Here is a 12275-nt window from a genome sequence, read left to right as displayed (position 1 = left end):
GTGACTTGCTGATTCTCAGGCAGGTGCTGAAGACCTATTGATTTGATGTGCAGTTCTATCCCTCGTGAAGGTTCGGTATTGCTCTGCTGAGGTTGTAATGCTGTGATCATGGATTAAGTGTTCAGCACATGCTGCAGTGTTCTGTTTTAAAGATGGATAAATCAATCAATCAGAACCGGGGGCAGTGCCTAGCACCGCGTGGCACCTGCACACTCGCCAGTGCATCCCTGTGGGTTATCATTAGGGGACGGCACTCAGCACTGTGCAACCCTTCCACCCGCACTCCCTGTGCCAAACCCACCACGGAGATCTCAGTCTGCACTGTGCCACCCTTCCACCCGCACTCCCTGTGCCAAACCCACCACGGAGATCTCAGTCTGCACTGTGCCACCCTTCCACCCGCCCTCCCTGTGCCAAACCCACCACGGAGATCTCAGTCTGCACTGTGCCACCCTTCCTCCTGTACTCCCTGTGCCAAACCCACCACGGAGATCTCTGTCTGCACTGTGCCACCCTTCCACCCGCCCTCCCTGTGCCAAACCCACCACGGAGATCTCGGTCTGCACTGTGCCACCCTTCCACCCGCACTCCCTGTGCCAAACCCACCACGGAGATCTCAGTCTGCACTGTGCCACCCTTCCACCTGCACTCCCTGTGCCAAACCCACCACGGAGATCTCGGTCTGCACTATGCCACCCTTCCACCAGCCCTCCCTGTGCCAAACCCACCACGGAGATCTGTCTGCACTGTGCCACCCTTCCACCCGCACTCCCTGTGCCAAACCCACCACGGAGGTCTCGGTCAGCACTCTGCCACCCTTCCACCAGCCCTCCCTGTGCCAAACCCACCACGGAGATCTCAGTCTGCACTGTGCCACCCTTCCACCCGCACTCCCTGTGCCAAACCCACCACGGAGGTCTCGGTCAGCACTCTGCCACCCTTCCACCAGCCCTCCCTGTGCCAAACCCACCACGGAGATCTCAGTCTGCACTGTGCCAACCCTTCCACCCGCACTCCCTGTGCCAAACCCACCACGGAGATCTCAGTCTGCACTGTGCCACCCTTCCACCCGCACTCCCTGTGCCAAACCCACCACGGAGATCTCTGTCTGCACTGTGCCACCCTTCCACCAGCACTCCCTGTGCCAAACCCACCACGGAGGTCTCGGTCTGCACTGTGCCACCCTTCCACCCGCACTCCCTGTGCCAAACCCACCACGGAGGTCTCGGTCTGCACTGTGCCACCCTTCCACCCGCCCTCCCTGTGCCAAACCCACCACGGAGGTCTCGGTCTGCACTGTGCCACCCTTCCACCCGCCCTCCCTGTGCCAAACCCACCACGGAGATCTCGGTCTGCACTGTGCCACCCTTCCACCCGCACTCCCTGTGCCAAACCCACCACGGAGATCTCAGTCTGCACTGTGCCACCCTTCCACCCGCACTCCCTGTGCCAAACCCACCACAGGAGATCTCAGTCAGCACTGTGCCACCCTTCCACCCGCACTCCCTGTGCCAAACCCACCACGGAGGTCTCAGTCTGCACTGTGCCACCCTTCCACCCGCACTCCCTGTGCCAAACCCACCACGGAGGTCTCAGCACTGTGCCACCCTTCCACCCGCACTCCCTGTACCAAACCCACCACGGAGATCTTTGTCTGCACTGTGCCACCCTTCCACCCGCACTCCCTGTGCCAAACCCACCACGGAGGTCTCAGTCTGCACTGTGCCACCCTTCCACCCGCCCTCCCTGTGCCAAACCCACCACGGAGGTCTCAGTCTGCACTGTGCCACCCTTCCACCCGCACTCCCTGTGCCAAACCCACCACGGAGATCTCAGTCTGGGTGTGGGATATAATGTAGGAATGTCTGTGGATGTGACTGCTCCTGCTCTGGGGCCTTTTGTCTCATGTTTCTGCTGCTCGGGGTCCTGGAGGGATGGTTAACCCTTTCTCTCTCTGTCTCCTCAGGGTTTCTTCAGTCATTTCCCCATGGTGAACAGCAGTCTGGTCGTTGACTGAGTGTCTTCTCCAGTGTCAGGGCGTTGGACAGCAGCCACCGAGCCTTAGGGACGAGAGATGCTGATAGCTCCTTCCTCCTGCCCGTCCAGCCTTACTGGGCTCGGGAGAGATCGTGTGGCTGTGGGGTGTCCCTTTCTTTAGCTTTATTAAACTGCACTTGTTGAATTGTGTCTCTCGTATCTGGAAGGCCTGAGGGGCAGTGTCTCTGAATCTTTACATCCCTGCATTTTTGCATAGGGGGTTACTGCTGAGGTTGGGGGTAAGAGGGAGATGAAGATCTGGCAGCAGCACGTTCCAGGCGGGGGGTGACCCTTGGGGGTTGGCCATGAGGCCTAGGGAAGGTGGTTTTTAGTTATGGGATGCAGGCAGGGGAAATCGATGTGCATTGGGGTTTTGTGTTTTATGGCTTTTTGGGAAAAATGACTATGTAAGAAGTGTAAATGCTGATTTTTATACAGCTTTAGAAGAAAGCTGTGCCCTGCAAGCACAATTTCCCAAAACCTAGTGTTAAGCAGGCTCTGTACAAACGGTAATGAGGTCCTGGGCTGAGGAGCGGCACAGCGTCCTGTGTTAGGTGCATACCCTAAAGCAGGAGGAACATGGAAGGTTTTTAAAATATCCTAGAATCCCAAACTGATGCCAGGAAAAGACCATACGGCCTATTGAGTCTGCCCCTCAACCCAACTATTCAGCTTTGTCGTCCCTACCGTTCCCTCCGCGATCTTCTCTGTTTATCCCCCATGCTTGGTTGAATTCAAATACTCGATGGAAAGTGGAAGAGAGCAAAAGGAGGCGGCAGTCCCTGGGAAGGAGAGAGGAAGGTGTCTTCAGCCTGGAAGCCCCTGCAGCACAGACCCAGGATGTTGGCCTTGAGAGAGGTTTTATTTACAAATGATGGTAAACACAACACTGTTCCTGACTTATGCACTGCGGGTAATCACACACAAACTTCACAGTAGAACAAATAGAGGTTTAAACCAGAACAAGGGGGAAAGCCGACAGTCACTCAGCAGTGCATGATTCGGAGAAATGTATCCTTGAAGGATAGTAATTAAACAGGAGAGTTAGGGCATCCCAACAGAGAGGTTCCAATAAGAGCAAACGTAGTCCATGTGCCTATATGTAAAAAATCACCTGAGCTAAAGATTTCCGAAGTATCCCAAACACCTGAGAGCTAGTGTATAGTAGCAAATGATGAGATAGAGACTTGGTGGAAGGAGGATAACCAATGGGACAGTGCTATATCAGGGTACAAATTATATCGCAATGATAGGGAGGATCAACCTGGCGGGGGTGTGGCACTTTATGTCTGGGAGGGTATGGAGTCCAACAGGATAAAGATCATACAAGAGACTAAATGCTCAGTAGAATCTATATGGGTAGAAATCCCATGTGTATTGGGTAAGAGTATAGTAATAGGAGTATACTACCGTCCACCTGGACAAAATGGTCAGACAGATGATGAAATGCTAAGAGAAATCAGGGAAGCAAACCAATTTGGCAGTGCAATAATAAAAGAAAATTATTCCTTACCCGCTGTGAGGAGCGGGAAACAGCAAAAAACCTCTGCTCAGCTAAGAAACAATGACCCAGTAACGATTGAGACTAAAATTTCCTCTCAAAGAGCCCTATTATATCTTCTTTTATTTTACTATTTTTTTTTTTATTTAAAGCAGAAGAATGCCGCTTCTCTGCAGGTGCTGCCCTGAGGGAAACGGCTTCTCCGGGCAGTGGGTCGTTGTGGGGGGAGAGGTTGGACCACCAACGTGCACCCCCAGACAGCCAAAACTGAATCTGTGAAGTAAAAAATTACAAACACTTACCCCAAGTTTAAAAGCAAGGAGAAAAGGTCTCTGAAACTTTCTCGGGTTATATATTTTTTTTTATATGATCCATCCAACAGAGAAACAAAAATTGGTGAAGGTAGAGATGAAAAGGAAAATTCAAACCCGCTAGAGAGATTAGTAGGGAACTGCAGGTTCTGTGACTTTCCTCTGCTGGAGTCAGAGCAATACTGAAGGGACGCAGAGGGTGCACCTGTGACGGGGAGAGCGCCCTTCAAGTTTTTCCTCTGCTGGAAGGGGGAGATAACCCCCTGTCTGGACTGATCCGGGTACGTACAGGGAATGGGAGTTTCCTAGCGTGTAGCAGATGGACTCAGGACCAATGGGTATAGTGTACTCCTGTTACCGTGTTTCCCCGAATATAAGACAGCGTCTTACTTTCTTTTTACCCCCAAAAGTCCCACTATGTCTTACTTTCAGGGTATGTCTTATATTGGAAAAAAAACCTGAGTGTTCAAAAAAAATATATTTTTAAATACCTGTCGGAGGGCCGCGTGGGTCCAGGCGGCTGGCGGCGGGAGCCGGGTGGTCGCGTGTTAAATCTAGGCCGCGGGCGGGTGGGTGGGCGCTTGTTCCAGGCGGCGGCGGCGGGTGGACACGCGTTAGTTCGAGACGGCCGGCGGGCGGCGGGTGGTCGCGTGTTAAATCTAGGCCGGGTCGCACAGGCGCGCATTCATTCACTGCCGGTGGGGGCTGCCTCGGCAGCTCCCACCGGCAGTGAATGAATGCGCGCACAGGCCCACAGCGCCTGTGCGACCCCTGCGATTCGGCGCTGGGAGCTGCCGAGGCAGCCCCCACCGGCAGTGAATGAATGCGCGCCTGTGCGACCCGGCCTAGATTTAACACGCGACCACCCGCCGGCCGTCTCGAACTAACGCGTGTCCACCCGCCGCCGCCTGGACCCACGCGGCCCTCCGACAGGTATTTAAAAATAATTTTTTTTTTGAAATGACAGGTACGTCTTACTTTCGGGGGATGTGTTACATTAGCCGACCCCCCTAAAATTCCCACTACGTCTTACTATCAGGGGTGTCTTACTATCGGGGAAACACGGTAGCAGTTGGAGACGGATCAGATTTCAATCTGACGTCAGCCCCTAGTACATAGACCCCTGCAGGAAGTGCAGCTCTTCAGTATTTTCCGTCTCCATAGCAGTTAGGGACTCTGCACTCTTGCACAGCGTTAGAGTAATTTACCAAAGAAAACCAAAATAAGAAGAAATCTTACCTCTGAGCCCCGCTCTCCTGCGGTGACACCCATTGGGTCCCTCCCCCGGTTGAGAATTCCCGAGGTGATTTCCGCGATCCCTCGGAGGTGAGCCTCGGTCCGGCGGCCGACCCTCAGCAGGGACCTAGCCCCCAACATCGGGTGAGGCTGAGAGGCAGCGGGTGCAACTTCAAGCGCGGCGGTGATGGTATTTTCCCTCTCCCCCCACAGCCGGAGACGGCCCGGAACGAGAACGGGAAGCGCCGAGACAAGGTAAGGTAGAAATCTATTTAAAAGTCTCCGGTCTCCGAAGCTCGAGGAGTCGCACAGGTCGCCAGTCAGGACCAGTGCCACCGGATTGATCTGCCCTAGCAGGGCTAGACCCTGGTCAGATCTGAGGGTCCTCCCACGTGGAGACCCTCCGAGGTGGTCACCATATTGTCCGCGTGGTCGCTGTCACCATTTTCATCTCTTCGCCGCCCTGTCCGCCGACCCGACCCGTGCGCACAGAGGCGAGGCGTGCGCACAAATCCCTTGTGTGCACAACCTCACATGCCCATGTACCATGCGCACAAGCGATGCGCATAGCCACGTGCTTACTGGGCCGGGCGCATAACTTCGATCTGTGCACACAACAGCGTGCATATCTCCCCGAGCACGTACAAATCCTACGCGCACAACTTCACACCGGAGTGCATAACTAAGCCACCAGGCCCTGTAATTTACGCGCATAAGCCATGGCACCACTGGAAAAGAAGCTCAAGGCTCGGGGCCTTTGCCCAGCATGCCACGTTAGAGCTGCACAGCATGAGGAGGCCACGGCCCTGTGTATACAGTGCGAGGAGGCCCTGGGAGATCCAGCCCATGGCCATCCCCCGCCGGTACAGAGTTCCAGCTTCTCGAACAGTACGCCGGACCTGGCGTCTCCCAGCGGGACCCTCCCTCAAACGGGGCCCCCAGGGATGCAGTGCCCCTTAATTTAGACCCAGCCTCTATCTCCTGGGTGGAATTCTTCAAAGGCCTGCATACCTTTGTCCACATGCAGCCGGGGCGTCTGATAATACTGCCACAACCTCTACCAGAGGACCTCAACATCCTGGGACCCTCTAAGCCCAGGGAAGTGATTCCACCGCCCAGAAGCCCCACCTTCAGGGAAACGGACAACTCAGATGAGGAATCAGAATCACTGGAGGAAGGGGAGCTCCCTCCGGGGACAGAGCCCCAGCGAACCATGAGGCACTTCTTTACCAATGACGAGCTCCCAGACCTGGTCACACACAGCTTGAAAGAGCTCGCTATCCCGGGCACAAGTGCCTCGGGGGAACCTAAGACGAATCCCCTACTAGAGGGACTCTGTCAGACCTCCCATCATTTCCCACTATTACAAGCCATCCAGCAGCTAATTGACCTGGAATGGGAGGCCCCGGAGACTACGTTCAAAGGGGGGGGGCGTGCGCTGGCAGCCATGTACCCTCTGGAACCAACTGCCAAAGATCTCCTGGCATGTCTGAAAGTGGATGCCATGGTCTGCGTGGTTTTGAAGCGCACTACTATGCCAGTTGAGGGAGGAGCAGCACTCAAGGATGCTCAAAACAGACATTTGGAATCCATCCTCAAACAATCTTATGACGTCTCCTCTATGTCTCTACATATCGCGGCTTGCTGTGCCGTGGTGACAAGTGCCTGCTTATCACAGTCCAGGAACAACACTCGCGGATGCCGCCTCTGATCTGGTGTGCACCACAGCTTAGAGGAGTGTCATCCGCCGTGGCAGCCAGAAGACAACTCTGGCTCCAAAACTGGTCGGCCGACGCATCTTCCAAAACAAGACTCACAAGGATGCCCTTCAAGGGAACCCTCCTGTTCGGAAGCGAACTAGAGAAATTAGCCAAGAAATGGGGTGAATCCCCATTACCGTGGCTACCGGAGGACAGGAATAGGAGAAACCAGCAACCCTTCCCCTGATCTTCCAGGAGCAGAGGATCACAGCACTTCAACCCATACAGAAGCACATATCAAGCGGCTCGCCTCGCAGGCAGGAGCCAGTCCTTTCGGAACAAGCACAACAAAAGGGGAGCTGGCTCGGGCCCCGGCCCCAGCCGCAGCTGACCCGGCCAAAGGAAGAAGCCATAGGGGGCAGATTTGCCCTGTTCTACCAAAGATGGGTCGAGATAACTTCGGACAAGTGGGTCCTAGCCATCATTCGAGAGGGATATTACCTGGATTTCCACCACCTCTTTCCAGACAAGTTTGTGGAATCCCCCTGCCACGACCCTTCCAAGAGGATGGCAGTGGAAGCTACACTGACCAGATTGCTAGCCTTAGAGGCTATAACACCGGTACCCACACAACAAATAAACACTGGACATTATTCCATCTATTTTATCGTTCCCAAGAAAGAAGGAATGTTCTGGCCCATCCAGGACCTCAAGTCGGTCAACCGCCACCTGAAGATTCCTCATTTCTGCATGGAAACCCTATGCTCGGTAATAAGGGCGATACAACAGGGAGAGTTCCTTACATCCCTGGATCTGTCGGAAGCCTACCTACACATCCCGATCCATCAAGAGCATCAGCGTTTCCTGTGCTTCACGATCCTGGACCATCACTACCAGTTCCGGGCACTACCATTCTGGTTAGCCACTGCACCCCGGACATTCACCAAGATCATGGTGGTAGTGGCAGCAACACTGAGGAAAGAAGGAATCCTCATACACCCGTATCTAGAAGATTGGCTGATCAGGGCGAAATCCGCAGAGGAAAGCCACCAAGCAACCAACAGAGTCAAAACTCTACTCTATATTGTAATAAGACTAATATAAGGTGCTAACTTTTCATGTGTACAGCCGTCCTCTCTCTGTCAGTATTGTATTTGGAAGAATCTGTGTTCTGTCATCAAACCTCAGATATGCCTAGGGATACCTATGTGAAAGTTTGATTATAATACATTTAGGATGGTTAAGGTTGCTATCACCATTTCCACTTACATTAGTGCTTTTGTCCCACTCCTTTGGAGTGTACTTGGGTTTGTTTGTTGAACACCTTTCATAATTGCATATTACCTGATCTTTTGGTATCTATCTATATATATATTTACAGAGTCGTAAAAAGAGGCTTTTGTAGCATAGGGTGTCCTCCTTTTCTCCAGTATCCGTGCTCGTGTGCCATTCCAATGTTCGTCCCATTCCGTGGTAGGTTGAGGGACGTGGGCAGCATGACGGGTTGAACAGCCTCTTAGGCTAGGCCCCGCTCTGAGGCTATTTCGCTGCACACCACGTGTTAGGCCACAATGGCATTTTGCGCCTTTCTTAGGCTTCCCTCTACAGGATTGGTGATTCGGAATGTGCATCTACTTGTGTATCCAGTTTTTGGACGCTTAGATTGTGCATTGTATTATGTGTGTCTCGAGTTAAGCAGCGCCTTAAGTGGCTGCATGCTTTCCTGTGCGCACAAGTTACATTGTGCGTTTAAATTGTTTTATGGCGCTTATTTTTGGGATGCCTAAGTTTTGGACGCCCAGGCTTTGGAACGCTAGGTGTGAGATGCCTAAATGTTGGGGACACAATTTTTGGACGCATAGGTTGGATGTCTAGTATTTTTGGAAGTACAAAAAAAAAAGCTAGGTGTATGCCTCCAGCTGCTGCTCATGCGCACTGTCAGCCATAATGGCGCCTAAGTGTCTTTCTCTTTGCGCTGCCTGTCATATTTGGGCATCTCAGCCTGGAGTGCCCGCTAACTTGTGCCAGCGCTGTTTGGAGGCTCAGGGAGAATTGCCTTCCTCTGATTTCACTAAGCCTGGCTCTTCCCAGCCAGATATAAACCTGGATACAGGCGGATCAGTGGGGTGCCTAACTTTGGATCTCCCCTAACTGGTTCCTCAGCAGGGGACAGTAGCTCCTTGAGTATGCCTCCAGTGCCTCTGGCATTGGATGCTTCTACCTTTTCGTGAGTAGAGTTTTTCCAGGGATTTATTTCGTTAATTAGTTATTTTATATACCGTTGTTCCTAATAGGATTGCAATCGTTGTGATCTTTTTCTCCAGGTGCAATCTTCAGCCCTTTCTAATACTTCCAGAGCAGAGTCACAGGTGCCAACCTTGCCGGGACCTACTATTAAGTGCCGGAGTATGGCTAGAGTGGCAGCGGGACTTCCTGATGGAGGTCTGGATGGCATCCCTTAAGGATGGTGAAATTTCTCCAGGATTAGAACCGTATAGAACTATGCTATGGTTCTTTCATAAAGATGAACGGCCAGCTCTGATTTCACAGACTTGGACAATGCTCAGTGATCCTGGGGCAGACGCAATGACTGAGCCAAAGAAAAATCCCATTTTGGTTTTCTTATGTAAGGCCTCTTGTTTGTTCCCTGTGATGGAAGCCATTCAAGAATTAATTGATCTTGAGTGCGGCGTCCCAGAGGCTCATTTCAAAGTGTGTCAGGTTTTTGAAGGCCTGTGCCCTCTGGATCCAGTGGCAAGAGAGCGTTTGTTTTCCAAAGGTAGATGCCCTGGTGTGTGCAGTCTCAAAGTGGAACACTATTCCAGTGGAAGGAGGAGCACCCTTGAAGGATGCTCATGATAGGATTGAGACTATCCTTAAGCAAGCATTTGATGCAGTGGCAATGATCTTGCAGATTGCTTCTTTTTGTTCTCTCGTGGTTCGATCTTGTTTGCTTTTCTCCCAGGAAGTCAGTGAATCTTGGGGTGGACTCTGGGGCAGTGTTAGAACAAGTTGCTGGTTTTTTTTTTTCTCAGATGTGGGCTGTGATTTGGTCTGCTCTTCAGTCAGAGGAGTGGCTTCCATAGTAGCGGCCAGGTGTCAGTTATGGCTGCAAAATTGGTTGGCTGATGCGACCAAGGCTTAACCTTACCAAATTTAAAGGCTTGCTTTTATTTGGAAATGAGTTGGAAAAATTGGCCAGTAAGTGGGGTGAATCTCTGGTTCCTTGTTAGCCAGAGGATAAGAAGCAGGCGCCACCCTCTTTTAACATGAGAGGTTGTAGTAGGGGATCCAAGCGTTTTTGTCTCTATGGAGGAATGACTTTTCAGAGAACTCAACCTTTTGGTAGGTCTCAGTCCTTTCATCCCCAACAGCCTAGAAGGGGCACAGGTTCGGGTAGTGGAACCTCCCAACCCTCTGAATGAAGGTTTGCCGATCCACCCCCGGGAACAGGTGATAAAGGAGAGAGAGGCGTTCCCCCTATCAAAGGTGGGATGAGATCACATTGGATCAATGGGTCCCAGAAGTGCATTGAGAGGGATACGTGCTGGAGTTTTGCAGTGTTCCTCGGGATGTGGTCATGGTGTCTCCCTGCCACACACCGCAGAAGAAGCAGCTTGCATCTGTCTAGGGCCAGCCATTGTTCCCAATGCTTGTCCGATGGGTAGGGTACATGGGGGGGGGGAGGGGGGGACTGTGGCATGTCTTCAAGGCAGCACAGTCCCGATAGGTCGCTGGCTGTGATGGGGGAGGCTGACGATCAGCTCCTGCTAATTCGGGAATGGTGTCCATTTTGAAGACCGTTGCGGCTGCTTCAGAAAGAGTGGCGGGGGAGGGGATCTCCCACCAATGTTGTCTCCAGTGGATTCAAGCCCGATGAAGCCCAAGGGGCTCAGGAGGGGCAGTAGGAGAAGGATCCAGATCTTCTGGAGGACTTTCATGGTTCCTCTCCTTTCTCAACAGCATTTATTCTTTTGATTCACAAAGCCTTTTAGGCCCGGAAGGCCACATGGTGGTACTCCCCCAAGCAGAGGACAGCAGAAGCTCCAACCATGAAGAGGTCCAAATTTTCAGGGGCCACTAAGATTTGCAGAGGCCGCCAATGATGGTTCCTCTGAGGAGTCTGATTGTGGGTTGCCATCTGAGGATAGTACTCCCTGATGCTAGTACATCCAGGAATGGGTAGGATCTGGATGAGGATTCAGGGAAGGTCCCATCGATGGAAGGGGATGATCCCAAAGTGGTTTGCCTGTTTCAAAAAGAGGAACTAAGACCTGTGATCACATCTGTCCTGGCAGAGTTAGGGTTAACTGTTTTGCAGGAGTCTGACCAGGAGGCAGTGGATACGGTCATGGCCCGCTAACTTGGTCCAGCCAAGAACTTCTCTTTTCATAATTTGGTCAAACAGTTGGTGGTCAGGAAGTGGGATACTCCAGAGACTGGCCTTAAGATTACCAGAGCCATGGATAAGCTCTGTCCTTTGCCCGAAGATACTCTGGAGCTCTTAAGGGTTCCTAAGGTGGATGCCTCCATCTTGGCAGTTATGAAAAGGCCCACCATTTCAGTGGCTGGCACGGTAGCTTTAAAGGATTTGCAGGAAAGGAAGCTCAAGGTGCACCTTAAGAAGATTGTTGAGGTGTCTGCTCTTGGCATCTGTGCTGCAGTGTGCAGCAGTTTTATGCATCAAGTTGGACTAAGATGGGTGCAGCAGTTACAAGATCACTAAGCTATGTCAGCCCCAGATTCTAAGCAGGTGGAGCACTTGGAGGCTGCGGTTGCTCATGGGGCCGATTCATTGTATGACCTAATGCCTCTGTATCGCTCCATGGTGAGACCGCACCTTGAATACTGTGTACAATTCTGGTCGCCGCATCTCAAAAAAGATATAATTGCGATGGAGAAGGTACAGAGAAGGGCTACCCAAAATGATAAGGGGAATGGAACAACTCCCCTATGAGGAAAGACTAAAGAGGTTAGGGACTTTTCAGCTTGGAGAAGAGACGACTGAGGGGGGGATATGATAGAGGTGTTTAAAATCATGAGAGGTCTAGAACGGGTAGATGTGAATCGGTTATTTACTCTTTCGGATAGTAGAAGGACTAGGGGACACTCCATGAAGTTAGCATGGGGCACATTTAAGACTAATCGGAGAACGTTCTTTTTTACTCAACGCACAATTAAACTCTGGAATTTGTTGCCAGAGGATGTGGTTAGTGCAGTTAGTGTAGCTGTGTTTAAAAAAGGATTGGATAAGTTCTTGGAGGAGAAGTCCATTACCTGCTATTAAGTTCACTTAGAGAATAGCCACTGCCATTAGCAATGGTTACATGGAATAGACTTAGTTTTTGGGTACTTGCCAGGTTCTTATGGCCTGGATTGGCCACTGTTGGAAACAGGATGCTGGGCTTGATGGACCCTTGGTCTGACCCAGTATGGCATTTTCTTATGTTCTTAACATTCCGTCCAATTCTGGACTTGAAACAGGTGAAC

General features: G+C 51.9%; 1 protein-coding gene across 1 annotated transcript in view; it reads left to right on the top strand.

The window, feature by feature from the left end:
* Positions 1 to 2182, top strand: part of LOC115093362 (aspartyl aminopeptidase-like) — a gene marked incomplete at its 5' end in the record, with an annotated part of 61822 nt that extends 59640 nt beyond the window's left edge. Inside the window, 1 exon segment of the mRNA XM_029605004.1 lies at positions 1967 to 2182. Coding sequence (XP_029460864.1) covers positions 1967 to 2017 — 51 coding nt within the window.
* Positions 2183 to 12275: the final 10093 nt, after the last annotated feature.

The sequence above is a fragment of the Rhinatrema bivittatum genome, chromosome 6 (assembly GCF_901001135.1).
Source record: "Rhinatrema bivittatum chromosome 6, aRhiBiv1.1, whole genome shotgun sequence".
Lineage (NCBI taxonomy): Eukaryota > Metazoa > Chordata > Amphibia > Gymnophiona > Rhinatrematidae > Rhinatrema > Rhinatrema bivittatum.
Note: the sequence above shows the minus strand (reverse complement) of the source record. Positions and strands in the feature narration are given on the sequence as shown.